This window comes from Nothoprocta perdicaria, unplaced genomic scaffold (genome assembly GCF_003342845.1).
Source record: "Nothoprocta perdicaria isolate Ctin4 unplaced genomic scaffold, notPer1 scaffold_70, whole genome shotgun sequence".
NCBI classification, from domain to species: Eukaryota; Metazoa; Chordata; class Aves; order Tinamiformes; family Tinamidae; genus Nothoprocta; species Nothoprocta perdicaria.
The window spans coordinates 108728-130554 of NW_020455977.1; the positions used below are offsets into that span (position 1 = coordinate 108728).

Genomic DNA, 21827 nt, shown 5'->3' on the forward strand with positions numbered 1-21827 from the left:
AGAGATTTTCTACTTCTTCTAGTAGCTTCTTTGCCACCCACCCCTTGCCAAAATTATTTTCAAGAAATAATGCAGTGTTATTTTAAATCTACCGCCTTTCCTAATTCTTTTGTGAGTGAACCATAGTAGCATAAGAACTCATGCAGATAGAAAAATTGTGGATGTGAGTTAGTGTGTTATGTTCTGTTTGCTTGTTTTATAACATTCTTTCCTCATTGAGGAAATCTACATGATTTTCAGGAGTCTTTCAGAATTTATTGTCCAAATTGATTTCCTATTTTCATGTACCAGTTTTACAGCTCGGCTGAACCACTTTTGGTAGAGATACAGTGAGTGTTCTACATTGTTGTTGTGGTCTACCTGGTTTTGTGGCTGTGCCTGAGCACCTTCTTTAGAAGGACTGAATTAGACTTTTGGTATATGTCAGTGTAGCAGAGATGCTGATTATATCTTTCCTTTGCTTCTCTATTCCTGTGTTTCCCCCAAAGAAAGCATAGGCTTCCTTCACACTTGTATGGAAAACTTCCAAGCATTTTGTTTGCATTCATTGGAAAAAGAAAAGGCCTTTCAGGAAATGGTGCTGTTTGAATGAAAGGGATACCAACTTCTGATTGTTTTATTTATTTTTTATTTTTTAAGGAAACTTCCAACACAGTGGAGCATGAGCTACGCAGAGAAGTTGAAGATCTGAAGCTTCGCCTGCAAATGGCTGCTGACCATTACAAGGAAAAATTCAAAGAGTGTCAAAAACTGCAAAAACAAGTGAACAAATTTACAGAACAGGCAGTAAGTAGAATGGAGAAATTGTATGTGCTTACTGGGACTTTTCAGCACCTATTTATTTTCCTTTCGCCAAGGATTAAAGGATTAAAATAAGTGCTGAACAGAGGCTCTTTCATTTCTTGTTTTCTTCCTGAAAGCCAGTTTACTTCTCTGGTTCTTGTGAAAACTGTGATAAGCACACGTGTAGAAAGCTAGCAGGGTTTAGTTGAACCTATAGTAATAGTTATGCTTAAGGCAGAATTTTGCAACTAACCTGCATAGTTAGTTGCCTTTTAAAGAAAGAAAAAAGTAGTGGAGGAATGGAGGAAGGTTTCACAGGGAGTCAAAGGGAGGTGGGAAGAAAGCTTCCATGCCATGTAAGTTTGTATTCCGTACCTGTTTGATATTCCAATCAATATTTGAGCTTTTTTAATAAATGAGCTTTATACAATCATGATGCTGGCCTTAGGCCACCTAGTAACTAAATGTGTTGACAAAGTTTGAAGAACTTGAAGCAGTTTTCAAAGCTCTTCAGAAGGCTGGGGAAATTAGTAACTGAGGAGAATAGGAAGGCTCTCATTGCAGAAATGAGGAAGTGTGAGTAAAGGAGAGATACACAAACAGAATTCCTGGAAAAACGGACAGTATTTCTGCTGCTCACAGAACAGATGGGAGCCTACCCAGTCTTGAGCTATGGGTTACGTTTGTCTTCTCATCCAGAAGGTCAATGGTGAATGAGGTGTCATATCATTATGCCTATGGCCTTTCCTTGAAATTTTTTCATATGTTGGGCTATGTGGTGCATCTCATACAAAGCCAAAATTTCATATCTTTGTCATATTTCATTAAATTATATATATATATAAAAACATTATATAAATATATGTTTTATATATTTTATATATATAAATACACACAGGTTACTCATTTTCTAATGAAGTAGGACATTTAAGTGATTAGATGTTTGTATTCTCCAGGAAGTGGTATTTTCATAATAATCTGTTTAAACATTACAATTTGCAGTACAAAAAGAATTGTAGATAGTATAGTTACTAAAAATCATAATCTTAGATTATGCCTTAGATTATTTCAGTGTTGTTAGAATAAAATGATTGTGCATTATCATTATCTCAGTTTAATAAGCAATTCTGCCTAGTCCAATTTTAGAGGAATGGTTAGTGCAAGAGATGTTTCTTTATGCTTTGATTTTCATTTATTAAAATACCAAAACAAAGTTTCTTTTCACAAAGAAAATTGCAGGAAATCAACAGAAACTGACAGATGTAGCCAACACTCAGACAGCTTCTGCCGTCATTACAGACAAAAAGTTGTCTGCATCTCCAGGTACCACCAGCTTTAATTTTGACTATTTTATATTAGCCTGAAAGTACTGTTTATGTGAAGCAATCTACAGTTGTCTTTTTACTATGAGCTAGGAGGAGTTAGCATTTGCTTTAAATAGAACAGTAATGAGAAAAGTGATTCATCTGAAAAGCATTTTTTTCAAATCAATACTATTCCTAAGTAGTTTCATTGCATCTTTTCAAAGGGATTCAGTTAACTTTTTTTCTTTTTAAGAACTGAGCTCTGATTTTTCACTTGGCAGTTAACACTGGTTTTGTTGGGCTAATGAGGGATTTCATTTAAAAACATGCCCCATGTTACCATGTTAATTCTGCAATCATGTCATAATAACTAATTAATTATATGTAGATATAATTTTAGAGTAGAATGCTATATCATACCTGAGTAGATATGATGATTTGATGACAAGATCAAGACTATGGGCCATTCTCTTAGTGGCTTATTAGAGAAAGTTTAACTAGAAGTATAACTAGGTTATAGTTTTAATTAAGCATTAGGCTCTCTACAAAAGTAATCTTAAAATTTAAAGAAAATAGGTTATAACTACGTCTGATCTAGTATTCACTCATAAATGCTAATAAAATACTTATTTTTAAAGTACATATCCTCTTGATTCACATGCACTTTCATTCTGCAGGTTGTAAATAAATATAATTTTGACAAGCCCTAATATGTGGTTGGATAAAGTAGCCTAGCTGATAAATTAGATATTTTTGTAGAAGAATAAAGTATCTAGTATTATAAGATGCATATTTGGTTAATTACTTTCTTGGGAGCTTAATGGAGAGAATTATATGCATTTTTTTACACTGGTTTGTAGATTGTGTATTCTTTATTTATGCTCATCCTTGTTATGTGAGAAAATGGAATAGAGTTGTGCTGATCCCGTGACTACTTATTTTAAGACTCACTAGTCAGTAGATGCTGAGGGGGGCGATTCTGAATAAATATCTGCTTGGATAACATGCAGCTCTGTTCCTGATGCACCATCAAATTTGGCCTGTCGTTTCTTTGATACAGATTTTATTTATGGAACAAAGAATCAAATATATTTTTTTCAATGTTCACAGTTAGCCCCACTTCATCTGATATAGTTTCGGAATTCGTGGTAAAGGAGCAAGTACGTGAAATGAATAAAGAAATTGCTGAGAAAACAGAGAAATATAAGAAATGCAAGCAAATGTTGGCAGTAAGTAAACAGCTGCTTCAGAAATCTGAACAAAAACCCTCAGGCTCTAAATCTTAGAAGTAAGAAAACTTGCCCGGCAGAATTGCCTTGCTGCTTGTTTGGGTAGCGTGACATCATTATAGTAGAAATTTGAACATTAAAAGACAGTTTTATGTAGTATGCTCACAGTTACCTGAAAGACAGACCCTTCAGGTTAACTCAGATACAGGAAAAAAGGTGGTCTTACAGTTCTGGGTCAAGGTTCTGTTCTTAAGGTTCTGGGTTATTTATCTCTAAATATGATTATATTAGCAAATTAAATATAGTAGGTTGCTATGAACCAGCTGATGTGTGGAACAAGCATAGCAATATTTTTGATCTGGTGTTCAAGTGTAATATTTCCTTCTACATCTGAAAGTCTTGAAGTTGCCCAGTGTTTAGATGTCCAAGTTGGGAATGTGCATTGGCCCAGGCTCAGTGAGAGCACGGAGCTGTACATACATTTCTATAGTTTCTAGGCCCCATCTGTCCCCGACAGCACTGCTAGCCACGGTCACATTGCCTCTGAGCCTGTCAGTCCTAACTTGATCTCCATGTAACCAGCTTGGATGTATGCATGAAGATGAAATATTTTGACAGTGATTTCTTTTCCTGCCCTGATTTGTTTTAACCTCAAATAAGCAAAATATACTGAGAAACTTCCTTGAATTCACCTTGTTTCTCTTACTGCAAGCAGGTTATTTTAACCATGTTTCCCAGGTGGTAATGACTGCCATGTGATTCCATAGGGCCTTCGTTGTCTTCTGGTGGCTCTTTCTTCCCTAGGCATGCTTTGAGGAAAGCTTTGCCTTTGACCTTCTGGATGAAAGATAACTTGATCTGGTTTTAGGGGAGCACAAGGGGAGAAGTTTTGTTGTAAAGTGGGACACTGAAAACAAACTTCCCAATCGCAGCACTTAGGATTGTGTTTGCACAGAGAAGCTTAAACAGTTAAAGAGGAGTAGGAGCTGACTGAGAACTCAAGCAGGAATAAATCTATATTGAACGTCAGTTCTGCAGTGCTCAGTAGCCCCATCTTCTTCAAAGCCTTACTGTTGGCCAGGCTTGTAAACTATCCAATTCTAAAAGCATAGAGTTAACGACCTACTTGTCTTTTTCTAATAATGATAACTCTTAAAATGTTAAGAATTTCATGCCATGGTGTGTATTACTTTAGGATGAGAAGATGAAATGCAGTGTCTATGCTGATGAACTAGCTAAACTGGAGCTGAAGTGGAAAGAACAGGTGAAAATCAATGAGGGTATGAAATTACAGCTAGCAGCAATGGAGGATCAGTATAAAGTAAGTTTTTATTTCTTTTTTTTTCCCCTTCCCAAATCATAAATGATACAGTGTTCTTAACACTGTTAAGTGTTGACAGTGTTCTTAACACTGTTGCTTATTCTTCATAGTTCAAATATTAAACAGTATTTGTAGGAGAAACTTATTTTCTATAATAAACAGAAAATGTATTTTGCACTGTAGAAACAACACATCCTTTTAATGCTTAAACACATTCTCAATGAAAAAGTACAGTAGTTTTGCTTTTATAAAATATGCCATTATTCTGCAGTGTACTCAAGAAGCATGTCCTGTCCCTCAGTAATTTTTGACACATTCTTCTGAAAGCTCTAATTTCACTTCTGTAAAATATGTGACTCTTTCTGGCTTATCCTGTTTTATTAATTAGTAGTTATTAGTTGCTATGCATAATTTAGTGAATGTTTTTTAATTTCTGAACAACAGAAAGTTGGTAGCTGTTAGTGACCAATAGATTGGTTTCAAAGCAGCAAATATTTTGGCTTTAATTCAAAAGCCGTTAACATTCTGGAAAATGCATGGGTGGGTAAGGCGAGTGTTTCCTTGTGGTCAGTGGATTTTTCTGTCAAACTCAGCCAGAGGAGGGAATTTGAGGACTGAGCAAGCTGCTTCTGAGCTCTGTAGAGCATTGGGCTTGCGCGCCAGAAGACCAAGTGGAGAGGCAGTCTCCCAAGTAATGAAAATCTGAATAAAATTTCCCTTTGGGAGAAAGGCAACTTGAATAATCATTTGGAAGCAAGGAGAAAGCCTGGAAGAATCCTGCATAGGCACTTGAATCCGTTGTCTTCTGAAACACACAACTGAAAGACATGGTAGATAGATATGTCTGAGATAAACCTAGTTTATTTGAGAGAGAGTTTGGTTCTCTGTTAATTTTTCTTATGAGTTTGAGAGAAGTGAATGAAAGAAATCCCTGAAGAACTTAGAGCAGATTCCTTAGGACTTGTGTGATGGAGCTTTCAGACTGCAGCTCTTCCTGGAGAGTGCTGTCCTGCCTGCCCTTAGCATCACTGTTAGTGCTCATCCCCGAGGGTTTAACCGCGGATTTTATCCTCTCATATCTGTTTTCTGAAGGCTGGCACCTGGCAGGTACAGGCTTTCAACATTGTGCTATTATACAGTAGATGAATTGGCAGCAAATTGTTGTTTTTCTGGTTCTGATGTTTGTGGTAGAACTAGGTGATTTTAAGTTGTGTTACATTTTCACTGTATAACATGTAGGGAAATAATGCCTTTTCATTAATGCAGGGACTATAAACTTAATTTCATATAGGTTCAGCTGGCAGAAAAAGAGAGACAAATAAAGGAGCTGACTTCGCGTTTGGAACTCTTCACCAGTGAAAAGGTACGGTTGCATCCTGCTAGATTTTGGAAGCTAGCACTTGTGGGATTCTTAGATTTGAGGAACTGCAGTTTGTTTTCAAGTAGAAAGTTGTTAACTCTTCAAACATACTTTTTCCATGTTTACATATTTTGTCAAAGTGGACTATCATTTCAAACTAAAGGGAAACTCCTATTAATATTTGTTTTAAGATGTGACCTAATAGACTAACTCAACAAAATTGGCTCAACTTTGAAAAATATTGTAATTTATTATTCTGTAATAATGCTCTAGAATAATTCCTGCAGGATACAAATTGATATTTATTTATTTTGCAAGAGATGGAAATAATTCTGTGAAAGTTAATGGGATGAGAGTTCACAGAACATAAGAATTCTTGCAAATTTTGTTCTACTCCTAATCTCAGTAGCTCCCTGACTCTTTTACAGGTTTTCAGTGAGTTTTCAGCCTCCTCCTTCCTCTGCTCCTCCTGTTGCTGCTGAAAGGGGTTTGGCCCTGTGGGGGCTGAAGGCTGGTGCCCACTTAGCGTCTGTGCCCGAACCACACAGGTGGTCATTGAGCTCGTGCTGCAGCCTTCCTTTTAACAGGGCATCAGCCCCAACTGGCAGCACTTCCATTTCTTGGAGACAGTTAATTCTCTGTGGTGTTTTCAAGAGTTCCTGGTGATGGAAGCTGACAGGCAGCACAAGTGGGAAACCTTATTTCCTTTGGAAGCTTGGCCTGAAAGGTGCATGATACATTTAAATCTTCACAGCTTCCCCAGCCCTCAGCAGTGGTTAAGGTTTTTCCAAATCCTTTCAACATCTGCAGTCTCCTCATGTACTCACAGCAGCTTGACTTACGTGGAAGTCATGACTTCTGTCATCTACAGCTATAAAAAGATCTTGATTGGAAAAGAGATAAAGATAGGCAAACAGTTCTGTGATTTTCAAATATAAGATAGAAAATGAACCGCTGCTTTCAAGAGCTTACTGTCTGATCGAATCTATTGCTGTTACACCAGACAAATTAATTCTGAAATGCTAATACTGGAAGTACTTTCAGCATCAGAACATTAATCTTATATAGCCATTTATCCAGACTGTTAAACTGAAAGCCGAAATAATAAAATGTCCTTATTATATTCAGATAATGTTGCATGATAGGGTAGAAAAGTTCCCGTTGCCCAGATTACTTAGAGCCACATGCGTTGAAATGAAAAGTATAAACAGATACGTGTTGCAAACATGAAATTGTACATCAATCAGTTGAGATTAAACTGATTTCATATTAAATCAATTAATGTTTTGTAAAATTCTAGATTCAGAAGTAATTGATATTTAAGTCCACTAATATTTTTGCCCAGAAAGGTCAAAGACTTAATTTTTTAATAAATCTCTGCTATTTTCTTCTAATTCAAAATAAAGTGAAGTAAAAGTTGAGTTTTGGTAAATCTAGTCTACCTGGAGGGGGTAATTTTAAACAACACACATAAGAAGGAAGGCAACTGTAATAATATGGTATGAACCTTGTAAAAGCTTGGAACTGTGTCTACCGAATTTATGGATATTTACATTACAAAGAAGAATCAAAGTGCTTTGCTAGACTGGAACCATGATTTAAAAGGTTAAGCACAGTATAGTAAACAGCTTTTCAATTTATACTCCATTATCAGTGTTTGTTTATAAATGTCACCAAACATAGCATGCTCAAAATGTTCATTTCCAGTCTCTTCAAACCTATAAAATTACTTGGTTTCTATTTTATTTACATACTTGGATAGCCTTTGATTTTTCATCAATCTTTACCGTAGCTGTCCGACTTCTGGCTAGGACTATTTTACAGCACCTTTTACAGTCACTTAGATCTACATTCTGTTTTAATCTTATGTGATGCTAAAATTAAAGGATTAAATGCCATCGCCTCTTTCTCTAAACTGCTTCCATATTGCAGAAGAAATTGATTTTAAAAAGGAAAATCTTAACTTCAATAATAATTAATTGTTCCTGCTCTGTATCGAGCAAAGATAATTATTTATATTTTATCCACTTAGGAAAATTTTAAGACAGTCTCCTAACCATTTAACCCTAAGCATTTCAATCATATATGCATTTTAGTCTATCTAAAATCTGGAGTGAAGTTAGCACAGTTGATAGCTTATCGGTAAGAGGGCATTTTACTTGGAAGGTGTTTTGCAGACGTTGTGCTGTGCTGCAGGAGAGCATTTTCTGAAAGAAATGCTGTGTTTTAAGTCCAAGGGTTTAAAAAATGTACCTTCTTCAAAACTGTCCTATCAACTGCTGACAGCATTTTATTTTTTCCTGAATGCAAGGGAGTTTATGGTGTTATTGGTGCTGAAGTTTGTGAGGGCGTTCTGGGTGGTGGTTTTTTTTTTTCCTTCCTATTTGGACTTTAAGCTGTGATGAGAAATGTGCTGTGTTCTTTTTAAATAATCTAGACACTAAGTATCTTACATAGTTAAACTTGTCAAAGCTTCAGTTTTGAAGTTTTTGCTGTAAAGTGGCTGCAGAAGGCGCATGCTTCTGCATTTGAAAATTTTATTAATATTACATCAGTAAACCTTAAAGTACCCCCAAGGAAATGCTTACCAGAATGAAAATGGGTTGAAAAACACACCTGTTCCCCCCCCCCCCCCCCCTCCTTTTTTTTTTTTTTTTGGCAGGGAAAAAAAAAACGTAGCTCTCTCCAGGACTACCCTTTTCATTATATTGTTTTTGCTTTGTTCATAATTGTAAATCACACATTCCTTTGGGTATTGATATACGTGCTGTCTCGTTCTGTTTTATTTTTTATTTCTTCCCTAATCTGCTTTAGCTAAGGCAGGCAAGAGAAAAGTCTTTGGATAAAGCACAACTGATGGCACTGCCTGCACTTAATTCACTTTATTTACTGGCCCTTAATATATAAGCCATTGAAACGTTAAGCCTGTATATGTTATAAAAATTATTTAGTAGTTTACAATAATTACTGTCTCTATAGGCTATATGCAGAATTTCAGACTTCTAAATACATGAATCTTTTGAAGAGTTCTGCTTTAACTTCTCTGAAAGAATGGACTGACTTTCTGGTGCAGACTTTTAATTAACAATTAAGTGAGGCAGGGCCTCTAAGTCTCTTGAAATTCATCATTTTTTGGTTCTGGGTAAAAACACATACCTCTACCAAACTGCAAGAATGCAGATGTAACAAGTAGGGATGAAAATGTGTGGGGTTTCATTCTCTCTGTTTACAAGACAGGTATGAACTTTGTTTTTTTTAACCATTATATTCATAGAGGACAAATTGTTTTGCCTAGGACATTTATTTACTTTGAAATCTATACGTCAAATTGCAGCTCTTCAAATTTAAGTTTGGATTTAAATCCACATGAATTTAAAAGCCATTTATTTGGAAGTGGACAGACGTGCCAGTGCACCTTCCTGCAGTAGTGTAACTGCTGCTTTAAGTCAATAACCTTGGCTGGCTTAACAGCTCTGAAAACTAGCACTGACTTCTAATAACTAACATAAGAAGAAAGTAGCAATACCTGGTCTTTCTGGAAAGCTGTTAGTCTATAAAATGGGTCTGGATTCTGTCAGGACAGTGAGTGTGAGAGAGAGTTGGTGAATTGCTTGTATTGCTGCTGCTGAATTTGCATCTGTGTTCAGGGGCTTGGTGCCATTCCTGGTGGCAGCGCCTGCCACTCCCAGGTTATGGGCCGGAATGATGCTGCAACTGCTTTTAATTTGACCTTTTAAAAATTCTTGTCATCTGGCTGTTTGCTGAAGTCCTCTCCATGCAAAATACCTGCAATGTGGCCTTTTCTAGCCACCCAAAAATCTTGCCTGGACTTGGGATAGAATTGTCCCACTTGCTGAAGCACGTTGTGAACCTGACTAGAGAATTCTCTTGCTCTTCATTCCCATACGGTGTTTTCCATTTCCGTTTTCAGTTTACATACAGCATTTTCCAGCACTGTTTTCACTGCTACCCTCTACTTCTGCTTTCTTTACTGCATTTATTGTAAGCTACTTGTCCTGCTTTCAAGATCCTCCTTGGGTCTGTCTTGACCTATCGTTTGTCTTGACCTGTTCTCTGCTTTGCTGTTCATACACCATCAGTTGGTTCCTAAGACTGCACTTTCTCACTTTTTCTGTTACACATGTATGTGTATTTAAAAATATATTTTCCATGCTGTTTGTTGCGCTTTAAAGAGATGTAAAGAGATTCTGTAAATACCTGCTGAGCAAAAATACTCTCTTCAGAATGGTCTTGTTAACTAGTCTCTATGCTCTTCTAGAAGTTGACAACTTCATGTTATTTATGTAGACTGCGGGTTAGCCTGTTGACCTGTCTCATTTTTAGTGTTCTGTCCACTTTTTAATGTAAGAACAAGAAGGTTCCAACTCCTTTAGTTCTAGTTCTTGAAGATCTGAAGTGTTCCTGTGCCTTCAGTTACAAGCTGCAAACTGCTGCTCAGGGTCAAAAAGCAAATACTGCCTTTTCTCCTCTCCCTTCAAAAAAAAGGGGAAAAAGTCCAATAACTGCAGTGATGTTACCAGCAGCTAGGACACTTAATCTATGGCTACACATGGAGTAGTTTTGATACTGTGGTAATAACCATTGTAAGGGAAATGGTATCCCTGATAATTGTAAATGGAACATCATCTCTAGTCAGCTGGCAGAGGAACAAGTAGCAAGTTTAGCAGATTTAATTGTTTCATTTTTTTTTTAAAAAAAGGAACTAAATCCTTAATTTAGTAAAAATTCAAACCTTTTATTGTGACTGTATGGATTAACTGCATTTGGAACATTATGTTATTCAGGAAGTTGGCAGGGCTCCAGGAAATCAGAATGGGAGGATGATGGAAGGACACATTTCCCAACAGTCATTACATTTTCGCAACCCGTATTCAGAGGAAAACGGAGCAATTCCTGCCGTGCCAAGCAGATTGCCAGTATTGCAGTATGGAAACCCGTATGCCACTCAGGAAAGGAGAGGTCAGTAGATATTCTTTTTTCTTGGATAGAATTTGTAGCTCACCGTTTCAAAGGAAATGGATAAATACCAACAACCTGTGCACTAACATACAGTGCATTTATGCGAAGCAGTGAGGATTGCAAAAGTAAAGCAAGTTTTAGAGGTGTGATTTGAAGAGGGTCTTTTCTGCTGGTTTATCTTGCCTAAAGTGAAGATACGAGAAGGCTTTTTTAAGGTAGTACACCTGTAATCTCAAAATACCCACTCTGCTGACCAAAAACTGCTCCCATTGGTTTTCCTGCCTTCAGATGGAGCAGATGGGGCTTTTAATCCCGATGAGATCCAAAGACCACCTGTGAGAACCTCCTTTTGGGAGCTGGAGGATGAGGTCGTCTGCAGTCAGCCGTCACGCAACCTTAGCCGGCCGGACGGCCTAGAGGATCCCGAGGACAGCAATGTAAGTTACTGCTCTGCTGGGGGTGGTATTTTCTCTGATGTTTACTGAGTAATCAAGAACTGACATAGGTTTTGGTTTCTAGTAAGCCTATTTTAATTAAATGTGGAATTCATCATCTTCCCTGAAAGATATTTTAAGTTAATTTCCTTTTTGTGAAGGAAGAAAATCAATCAACAGTTGAGTAATATATACTTGCTCCCCTGCTCTCTTGAGCTACTGCTGGTGGTTCTCGTTATTGGACTACATCTGCCTATTTTTTTTGAAAATGCTAACATGGAAAAAATCCAAATCTCAGCTAATTTTGGTATTTCACTCCTGTGTGTTGTAGAGTGAAGGCTCAAATGTAAGCTGAATTGTGACGAAATGAATCAAAATTTGAAGGATTCTGATAACAGTGTGTTCAGTTAAATGCTGAATGAAAATGCCCGTAGTATTAAATATGTTCATTCTGACATTCCTAATCTTTTGCCTTGTGTTTTACAAATCAGCATTTATTAATTTTCATACTGATTTTTTCAACTGGAAGACATATCTTTTGAAGAGCTAATTGACTTATTTGAAGTTGATTAATCTGAAAGTGACAGATCTTCACTAATTTCCTCTGTAGGGTTTCACATGTTTTAGGTGGGAAGTGGTAAATGTTTTAACAAATACACCTGTCCTGCGTATTCTGATATAAGAAGAAAAACGGTATCAGTAATTAGGCTTCTGTACTAAATTGTACCATATGTCTTCATTTGAACAGGAACAGACACACTGCTGTTTCTTATTCTTAGTACTCTTGCTGCTTTAAAAGCCTTGAACGAGAAATCCTTCCCTGCAAAGTCCGGTGCTCTTTGCAAGTACCGTTGGTATCATGACCTGTTTCTCGTTTGGTCTAGTTTGCCACATTTAATTGCTATTAACCTTTGCAGAAGCTGATCAGTGTTCAGACAGGCATGATTTTAGCCCTGGTGCTCAGCACCTATAATGGAGAAAAATGGATTTCTCCCTCCTGCCTTTTGCCCCCGGTGTCCATTACTGCGAATAATTAGAGCAGCTGTCACAGCGTTTGCAGCCTGCTTAAGGCCTAGAAGCTGAGCTCGGTGCTGTTGCCCACCTCTCCCAGCAGAAAGCTGTTATTTCTGCTGCTCTGCAGAGAGGCTGATTCTTGTTGCTGGTGATTGTCTTGGCTAGCAAAGAGTGAGAGCAGGCGGTGGTGCCGTTCCTGTTGCGCTGAAGCTTGCACCGACTTTCCTGCCTTTGGCCTTTTGCTGTCCTTGCTTAGTCTGAGCTGAGGACAGTTGTGACCTAGACGGTCACGTGCAAACGCATCCAAATTTCTGCTTGACGCTGCTTTTTGTGTTTTGTGTCCTCCTGAAACGCTCTTCCCTGGAAGCAGGCTGCTTCCATGTGCACGAGGAGAGGTGGGCTTGGACTGACATCTCCTGCGCCGCGCTCCTGAGCGCCGCCTTTCCCACCGCTTATGCGGGTTGTTTTGCTGCCAATTCCTATTTTATGGGGTGGCTGTGAAAGGAGGAAGGGGGGTCTGGACATGTGGGATCCCTCTAGGTGAGGCCCCTTGTTTCCCTGTGTCCTGCGAGACTGGGAGTTGTCCCGGCCGGACGCGTGCAGCTGAGCGCAGGGTCCCGGGGCCGCAGGGTGGCCTGGGCGCCAGGACAGGGTCGGACCCGGCTCCTGTCGGGATCTGTGGGTCAGGCCGCGCCGGCACTGGAGCCTGGGTGACCCCCGCACAACCTTGGGGGCTCTGTGATGAGCTGGCTCAGACTGCCTGGGAGATCCTGGCACTGACTGGCTGGGAACCCGGCCGGAGCTGTCCCGAGGGCTCTGCCCAGCCCGCAGGAGAAGGGAAGCACCGAGGGCCCTTCCCGGCCGGCCGGTGCCCTCGTGGGACCGAGGGGGTTGGTCTGGAATCAGCGCGGGGATGCAGGGTGTGCAGGGGCCGTCTGCACGGGCTGGCGCGGGCGCACGTGGCTCCGCTGCCATGGGGATGTGCCATTCCTGATCCACCCCTTCCAGGCAGGACGGAAAACGGGTTGGGAAATTCGAGTGCTGGTGTTTTCAAAGCTCTTGTTGGCCCCTCGTTTTCCCCATCTAAATGAGTAGGTTTGTGCTGCCTTGCCTGTTTGCAGAATAGAACCAAAACACAGTAAAATGCTTAAAAAACAATTTAAAACCACAGTCCTTATTTTTTCTTTTATTTCCCCACTGCTTTCTCGCCCTATTGCTCCTTGCCTCCATCCCTGTGCTTGTTTACATCTTCATTCCTAATGATGCCCTCGGACGCTGTAGGGGAGCAGCGGAGCCCTGCCCGGCGCTGTCGCTGCGTGCCCGCCCTGCGCCGCCACGCGGGCCCCTCCCGGCCTCGGCCGCCAGGCGGGAAGCGCGCCTCCGGCGGGAGCCTGAGCCGCCCTCTGCTCTTGTTGTGTCCGCAGGATGACGACAACACGGTGCCCTCGGCGCCCGATCCCCCCAGTCTGCTCCTGCACGAGCGAGGCTCTGGCTTTTGCTTTGACTCCAGGTAACTGTTTGTGCTGCCCCGTACGGGCCCAGGCTGTCCGTGTGGCGCTGGGCCGCGCTGCCCGAGCGGGCTTGCCTGGAGAGGGAAGTGTCCCCAGCCCAGCTTGGCTCTACAGTTAACGATGGGGAATTTGCCGCTGGGCCGGAGCGGGCCCCGCGCTGCCGCTCGCCCTGACTCACTGGGGCAGCATTTTCAGAGAGCGAATCAAAACCGGTTCGTTTTCCTCCCTCTCTGCAACGTAATTGTGAGGCTAAGTTTAGAGCTTTTATAAAGTGCTGTGTTTGCCAAGAGGCAGCATTTATGAGCACGGAGAGGGGGTTCCCATGAAACTGCTCGGCTGTTAAGGCTGTACAGACCTGTGTTCAGCAGCAGCTGCAATTCCATCAGAGTGATGCAGCTTCTGAGCCGCCAGGTTATTCAGAAGTGCCCGGCAGAGCTGCTTTAAGAATATTGCTCGTTTTCAGCTGGGATTTAATAACTTGGCTACACATGTGAGCTCCGCTCAGACTTAAACTCCTAGTAAAGCTGCTCCTCAGTGACCTGAATTGTCTTCTCCTGCAGTTTCGACGTGCACAAGAAGTGCCCTCTCTGTGACGTGATGTTCCCGCCCAACTACGACCAGAGCAAGTTCGAGGAGCACGTGGAGAGCCACTGGAAGGTCTGCCCCATGTGCAGCGAGCAGTTCCCGCCCGACTACGACCAGCAGGGCTTCGAGAGGCACGTGCAGACTCACTTTGATCAGAATGTTTTGAATTTCGATTAAATACTTGGTTTTGCAGTGTAGCTTAAACAGAAGCACCTTCAAATGCGTAGCCCACCCCTAGAACAAACCAGGGCGGCTTCCCGCAGCGGGGCCGAGTCCGGCTGCCCCCGGAGCCGCCGCGGAGCTTGGCCGCCAGCGGCGCCTGGGCCCTCTGCTCTCCTGTCTAACATTATGCTCGAGCCTTGGTTGTGTCTGTATCTATTTATTCCCCTACTTAGTGGAATTCGTAAGGGCGTAGGAATTACCTTAGCCTCCAGCTGAGACCAGCTTCATGATGCTTTTAGCTGTATTAATAAAACACCAATAAACAAATAAATCTCCTACGGTTTCTCTCGACTAACTGAGGCATGATTAAAATCGTAACAAGCAGCTGTTTCACACAGTAAATTTGTGTAGTTTTTCTTTGAGTAACAGGTAAATCAAAGTTCCATAACGCAGCCAGCGGGAGGAAAGGGCCTGGGTCACTTGTGCCCCGCGGGTGCACGTGCTGCCCCATCGCCCGCCCCGGCAGCACCTTCAGTTCCACACGCAGGGCCTAACCTGGCGCACGTGCTGCTCTGAGGCAGTATTTCGGAGGTGAGAGGCACTGCTCTGCTTAGACTGCCTGGAAAGTAAGTGTTTAAAATCATTGCCATCGTGCTGCACTCGCCTTCAGTAGGAAACGTGGCTACGTTTTGCACAGCAGTGACTTGTGTTCCTTCCGGATTTGGGCTTTCAAACCTGCTTTTTAACTTTGCTTATTTCTCTCCGGTAACGTGTGTATATCTAAATATTTTATAATAATAAATGTAGTAAGTAAATTCGCTTTCCACCTGTTGTACAATAGTCTTGTTACATTAAAAGCAAAATTATTCATGGAGCCAGTGGTCCTTTCCTTTCGGCTGCCTCAAGGGTGGAATCCAAACCTTCCTTGCGGTGGTTTCTCCTTCTGCACACCCCGGTCCTGCCTCCCAGGGGCTCTGGGCTCTGTCAGGCGCGTGGCGCCAGGCTGAGCCGGGCTCTGGTGCTGCAGGAACCAACCCCTGCAGCCCGGGTTTGCTCCCGTCCCGCCTCTGTAGGCTGCCTGTTAAGCTCCTGTGGCCAGTTCCCAACGGGATGCGTTTGCCCATAGCGAAGGGCAGCACCCAAGATCCTGCCCAGCCCAATGACTTGTAAGGCCTGAGCTTGGTGACAAGTAACGAGGAGGCATTTTAGGTCAGAGGCAGTTTATTTTAAATGTGATTTGATTTACATTTATAAGCAGCTTTCTTGACAGGAATTCATTAAGTTGCCTTCAGTTCTATAACAAACCTCTGTCACTTTCAAACTTAAAGTACTTTGTCCCCAACAAAACATATGAAAATATAATTTAAAGCACACTTTTCACAGACACAGTACAATACATTCACTATACACAGTATAACAAAATAGTCCCATCTTTACCTGTTTAATAATACTGTCACAAGGAATAGGTAAATAGAAACTGGAATTTCCTTTTTAGAGCTGCAAGGGCTTCACATGCAACGACGACACTTTATGACTGTTGAGCTGCGGAACTGACTGACCCAGCCGGTGGTTTCTTGCACTAGGAGCAGAGCCAGGGGCTGTTGCGCTCACCGGAGCTGTTGCCAAAACTGTGCGGGGAGCAGGGGCTGTGGGGCCGGCGGGGACCGGGAGCCCTCGGGGCCGGGATGTCCCTGAGCCCCACGGGCACCGCAGCCCCTGGCACCGCTTCGGGGTCTGCAAAAGCCGAGTTCTCCCCAAACACACGCGTGTCAAACACTTACAAAATGTATCAGGAGGACCCAAATAGTTGGAAGAGATGGTTGCTCCGCTGGAGCCTGCGTAATTGTTGTATTTACAAACTTTTCTTTTAAAGCTTTAGAAAGGAAGGGAGGGCAAGCGGATTTCTCCTAGGCAGGAGCTTGGCTTTTGCCCCTGTCGTGCCGGGAGCTGATGACTCTGTTTAGACCACGACGTCCCCCCTCATCCTCGTCCTCGCTGCCCAAGGGGGTGTGTGGGGGGAGCCGCGGGGCTGGCGGCGGCTCCCGCGCAGCCGCTCGCCCAGGGCTGCCGCGACCGGCCCCGGGGCGGCCTCTGGCTCCCGCCCGTGGCCACCAGAAGCACCTGAATGTCCAGTAAGGCTCGAAGGTCTCAGCACCGTCGCCGCTCCAGCCACACAGCCCCTGCCCGGCCCGCGGCGGCGGCAGGAGCCCCCGGGCACCAAGGAGGGAGCGCCGGACACCACGGCGGGATTCGGGAGTTTTATTTGCAACCACAGGCACATGCTCGAACAGCAAGTTGCAAGAATTGGCAACACATAAAACATGGAATCTGTTGGCAATAGAGAACTACAAAGTGCTTTAAACCTTCATCCGCGATGAAGAGAATTGTTTCTCACACACACACAAATTTGCACTTAAGTTTTTTTTCTTTTCCAAGTGTCTTTCTGATAGTTCTGGGGTAAATGCTTAGCTGGACTGGGATATTGGTCCTCAAAAGTTTGATGGGCATGAATGTAATATGACAGCTTGTAAAAAAAAAAAAAAAAAGGATTTCTAACACTAACGTGATTGTTTACTAGTTGAAATGGCAAGATTTTCAGCATTTTAAGAGGGAAAAGAAAAAGATTTGCAAGATAATATAAAATACAGCAAGCGCACCTTTTATGTATGTTATTTAAGTATGAAAATATTTTTAGCATATTACGTTAAACATTCTTTCTTATTTATATTCCCCTTACCTACACGAGTGCTACCGCGCGGCCACCTCCGTTACGTAAGGCATGGTCACCAGGGCGGGACACGGGGCATCCTTTGGCTTTCGCACACACACACGGACAGACGCAGCGAAAGGCTTCGTGACGTTACAATCTGGAACCCAGGGCAGTGCCAAGCTCTCCTCCTCCTCCTCCTCCTCCTCTTCCCCTTCATCACCGCTTCAGCACAACCAGACCCGCGACACCCCCACTCGGTTTTTATTTTGGAGAAAAATGTTCTGAAGAACCTAGAGCTTTTTTTTTTTTTCTTTTTTTTTTCTCTTTTTTTTTTTTCTTTAGCACCTTATCTCAAAGTAATGAAAATGGGTATGATGATTACATGTGCAAATGTACAAAATCATTAACTCTACAAAGATACATCATTCCAAAATTACAGAAAAAATTTTTAAAGCATGCATTTAACTCTTGAGAGGGTTGCTGAGTGCTTCCCCTGCAAAAAAAGGTGGCTGTTCTCAAAATCAGCAACTGCTGGTGAGGGTTTCTTGGCACGTTTGTGACCAGCCTGTTATTGCTGCATCTTCCTGATGATCTCGGCGGACACGGGCGGGTGGAAGTTGATCGTGTGGTGCCGCAGGCCCTGAGCTGTCTTGTAACTCTTCCCGCAGCGGCACTTGAAGGGCTTGCGCACGCGGATCTGTGTTCGGTGGCCGTTCTTGGCGTGGTACTTGATGCCGTTCACATTCTGCGGGCGAGAAAGGCGCGTGAGCGGCGGCCGGGCGGCCCGGGAAGCCTCGGCTCTCGCTGCGGGCCCGAGCGAGACAACGTTGTTGTCGTGGGGAAAAGGGAGGGTGTTTGTCAGGAACGGGCTCCGGGCTGGACACGCAGCAGGGACGCGGGCAGGAGGAACCGCCTCCAGTTCCCGCGCATCGCCCCGTCAAACGCAGCAGGTAACAGGATCGGAGGCGAGCGCGGCTCCGCCAGCGCCCCGAGCGCTCGGTGCCACCGGCACCGGCACCGGGCGAGCGGCACGGGCAGACAGACCAGCACCACGTGAAGTCTTACTTACCACTTTCCTCCTTTTCCATATTTTTTTCTGGCAAAATGGAATGAAGTGCTGTGGTCTACCTCATTGTAACGATGCTTTAATATTCATCTCAACTAGTGTCTCTTTCCCAGTGTAGTGTGCTGCTTTCACACAGTGTGCTGCGTTGGGATTTGGGGATGAATAGGAAGAGCGAACGTCTTTCCCTAGCACAGTCCCACACTTGGGTAGCTGCCCGGCCACCAATACTCCTCACAGAGTCACAGGATGGATGGGGTTGGAAATCAAGGGCTCCCCTAGTGCTCCATGCTCCATGCTGCTCCATGCAGCAGGGACACCCAGAGCCGGGGCGGCAGCCGGGCCGGTCTCCAGGGCAGGAGCCTCCGCAGCCTCCCTGGGCAGCCGGTTCCAGCCCGGCTCGCCGTCCCTCCAAAACCCGCCAGGCCACCATCGCTCACACGGCGGGACACGAGGGCGCGGACCCGGCCCGGGCTGCCCCTCGCTGCCCCACACACACGGCCTGTTCGGTGCCGCCGCCACGGGGGCCTTGGAGCCCTCCTGAACGGATCATGGAGCCGCAGGAGCCTCCGGCGCGGCTGCTCCCAGGCCGAGGGCACTGCGAGGAACGCCCGGTGTGCCGCCGGGACTCGCACTGCAGCGGCTGTCGCGGCTGCCGGGGGGCGCCAGCACCCGGAGGGCCGGTGGGCACTGCGGGTGTCGCTGGTGACACGGGGTGTCATCGGGTCGACTGTAGGTGTCAACGCCCCAGCACTGGCAAGGACGCGCGTCTCCCTGGAGCAGCAGCTCCGGGCAGGACCTGCTGATCTTCTCTCGCTGCAGCGGAATCGTCACAGCACAGTAACCCCGAGCCGTGTCATCCGGAAGCCTGAGCAGCCTGTTTGGACACTTGGGTTTATGGAGCGATCACTCTAAGCCCCCTCGGACCTGAGCAGCCACGGCCCATCACCCCCCATGGACGATGCCACATCCCTAAGGACCCATCCTCATGTGTGGAAAACACCCTGAAGGCGGGAGAACGAATCCGGGCAGGTAAATACAGGGAGGCTCCAAAACACAAACCTGGGTGGAGCTGACTGGCTGAGGAGAGGCTGGGAAACCAGGGCAGCTCCCAGCGCCGGAGGTGGCAGGAAGCCCCATCCAGGGGTGCCGGAGGCGGCAGGAAGCGCCATCCCCGGCTCTGCCGCCGAGGAAGGCCCCGTGGAGGCCGCCCGCCAGCCCCGGGGCCCTCCCGCGGGGCGCCGGCACCGCCGCCGAGGCCGGGCCGGCACCATCACCTCAGCGGAGCGGCCGGGGCCGCGCGGGCGCCCGCCACCCGCTCCGAAGGCGCCCGTCCGCCCCGGGGCTCCCCGTGCAGCGGCTGCCGGCAGCTCAACGCGACTCGGGTACCCTGAGCGACAAGGGCGGCTCTCCAAACATCAAGGTTTCCAATGCAAATTATGGCAACAGCAAAAGCTTCAAACAGCGAACTGCAAAATACCTGTCCCTGCTCCTCCAGCTCAGTAGCCTCAATTTGAAAAAAAATAAAGGAAGCTCCGTGAATGAGTTCAGAGGGCCCGGCTTGACGCCTCCAGTCAGCGCAGTTCAGCTGGCTTTGAATATCCCGCGCACAAATACCAGCCATTAAAACCCCAAAATGTCGGTGTTCTTCCTCCAGAAGCTTCGGCCCATCACGAAAATGGGTGCCGCGCGAGCGCGCGCGCTCGGCCCCGACACGTTTCTGCCCCTAGAGGAAGCAGAGCCGGCGGCGCGGCCAGGCCGCGAGTCCCGTGCCGCTCCCGGCAGCGGCTCCTCGGGAACGGGATGAACAGGAAACGAGGGAGGCAGCTGGGGCACAACCAGAAAGGAAGGAAACAAGGACAGAAACACGAGAGCATGCATAGACACATATAGGTTAGGCCGAAAAAAGGGAGGAAACAGAAGTGACGGAAGAGAGAGATGAGGTGAGGCTGGGCTGGAGGGACGGCCTTTCCGACGTGGCCTGACACGGCGGCTCCCGCAGCAGAGCCCGGTGCTCCCTGCCCGCCCCGCGGGTCGACATCCCAGGGGCTCCCAGGGGCTCCCGGGCCGCTCCGCAGGCCGTCCCGCAGGCCGCCCGGCTCGGGGCACCTCCATCACGGGGCAGTGAGAGGAGAGCGGCCGGCGCTCACAGGGGCAGGACACACAGCACGTCACAGGCCTCCCCCTGTTTATGAACGAATATTGTTCGTCTTCCTTGAATTCTCCTTCGTATTTTTGTTCCCTTTTGTTCCCTGCGGTGAATAGGCTACTTGAACGCCCCGTATCCCTGACTCCGGAGCTGCGCAGCAATGGGCACTGACGCTTCCCTTGTGCCCGAGCTGCTTCCCAGGTGGCGCAGAACACGAAACCCCCTTTTCCAGCCTTGAGCTCTGCCAGGGAAAGGCGGCACACGGGAATGTTCCCTGTCCGGAGATGCCACATGGGCTGGATTGATGCCGGCAGGATTCGCGTGACCCTGGCACGCCGAAGCTCCGGAGCAGAGCCGAGACGATCCACGGCTGCTGCAGCCACCCGGACCCGTGAAAAGTATGTGGAAAGTATTAAACAGGGGAGGCATCAGCAGATTTTCAAGGCCCGTTTCTTTATCCCGCTCAGCGCAGCGGCTGAGATAAGGCAGCTCCGCCTGGCCACTTACCTTATATCTCTTTTTACACCCGGGAACAGGACAGGCAAAGGGCTTCTCATCCCCTCCGTTCATGCACATGGAGCTGAGGATGGCTTCGGAGCTGATGGCGCTTTCCGTGGTCCAGGACTCGTCGCTGTCCGACTCCTCGTAGTCCACCTCCTCCTCGTCATACTCGCTACCTGCAAAGGCAGCGCAGCGGCGTGAGCAGGGACGCTGCTGCATTTCCCCACTTTCGCACTACTTTGCGGCAGGACAGATACAATTTTTAGCTGTGTAAAGCTGCCTTGGTTATAGTGATTTATTCCTGCACAAAGATACCAGTGGTTCATTTTCTAGTAACCAAGACAGACACTTATATATTTTCAGAAACAGCTTGGTGTGTGGCAGAGAGGTCAAAGGACTGAGTTAAAATTCAATTTCATTGGTCTTCAAACAACAGGATCCTTCCTTCTTCCCCAGTGCCTGAACAGAAAACGCTTTTTCTTTTTTTTCCCCCTGCAATTAAAGGCATTTTTAAGGCTTTTCTTTATGCAATACAATACTGAAGAGCGTAATTCTCCAGATCATAAACAGCGTAAAATAATATGTTGACAAGTCCTAATGCATTTACTAGCCCTTTGGAATTAATAGGAATTATGGCACGACATTAATAAGAATTATACTGTGGCAATTACAGTTGTGAAATTCATTCCCTCAGGTGTGGGGATAAACTGCATTGCGTGGC

General features: G+C 45.2%; 2 protein-coding genes across 6 annotated transcripts in view; one reads left to right on the forward strand and one right to left on the reverse strand.

Moving 5' to 3' along the window:
- Positions 1 to 15547, forward strand: part of TAX1BP1 (Tax1 binding protein 1) — a 49734-nt gene extending 34187 nt beyond the window's left edge. For 3 of the 5 annotated variants that reach the window (XM_026050790.1, XM_026050792.1, XM_026050791.1), the window contains 9 exons: positions 640 to 786; positions 2013 to 2106; positions 3198 to 3316; positions 4512 to 4637; positions 5929 to 6000; positions 10803 to 10977; positions 11266 to 11414; positions 13850 to 13935; positions 14497 to 15547. In XM_026050790.1, the coding sequence (XP_025906575.1) occupies positions 640 to 786; positions 2013 to 2106; positions 3198 to 3316; positions 4512 to 4637; positions 5929 to 6000; positions 10803 to 10977; positions 11266 to 11414; positions 13850 to 13935; positions 14497 to 14698 (1170 nt within the window). In that variant the 3' untranslated portion in view covers positions 14699 to 15547. The remainder of the gene's footprint in view (positions 1 to 639; positions 787 to 2012; positions 2107 to 3197; positions 3317 to 4511; positions 4638 to 5928; positions 6001 to 10802; positions 10978 to 11265; positions 11415 to 13849; positions 13936 to 14496) is intronic. The other 2 variants (XM_026050793.1, XM_026050795.1) reach the window with 1 other exon arrangement.
- Positions 15548 to 17803: 2256 nt separating this feature from the next.
- Positions 17804 to 21827, reverse strand: part of JAZF1 (JAZF zinc finger 1) — an 80466-nt gene continuing 76442 nt past the window's right edge. Inside the window, exons 4-5 of the mRNA XM_026050815.1 lie at positions 21113 to 21282; positions 17804 to 18138 (exon numbers count right to left, since the gene is read on the reverse strand). Coding sequence (XP_025906600.1) covers positions 17962 to 18138; positions 21113 to 21282 — 347 coding nt within the window. The 3' untranslated portion in view covers positions 17804 to 17961. The remainder of the gene's footprint in view (positions 18139 to 21112; positions 21283 to 21827) is intronic.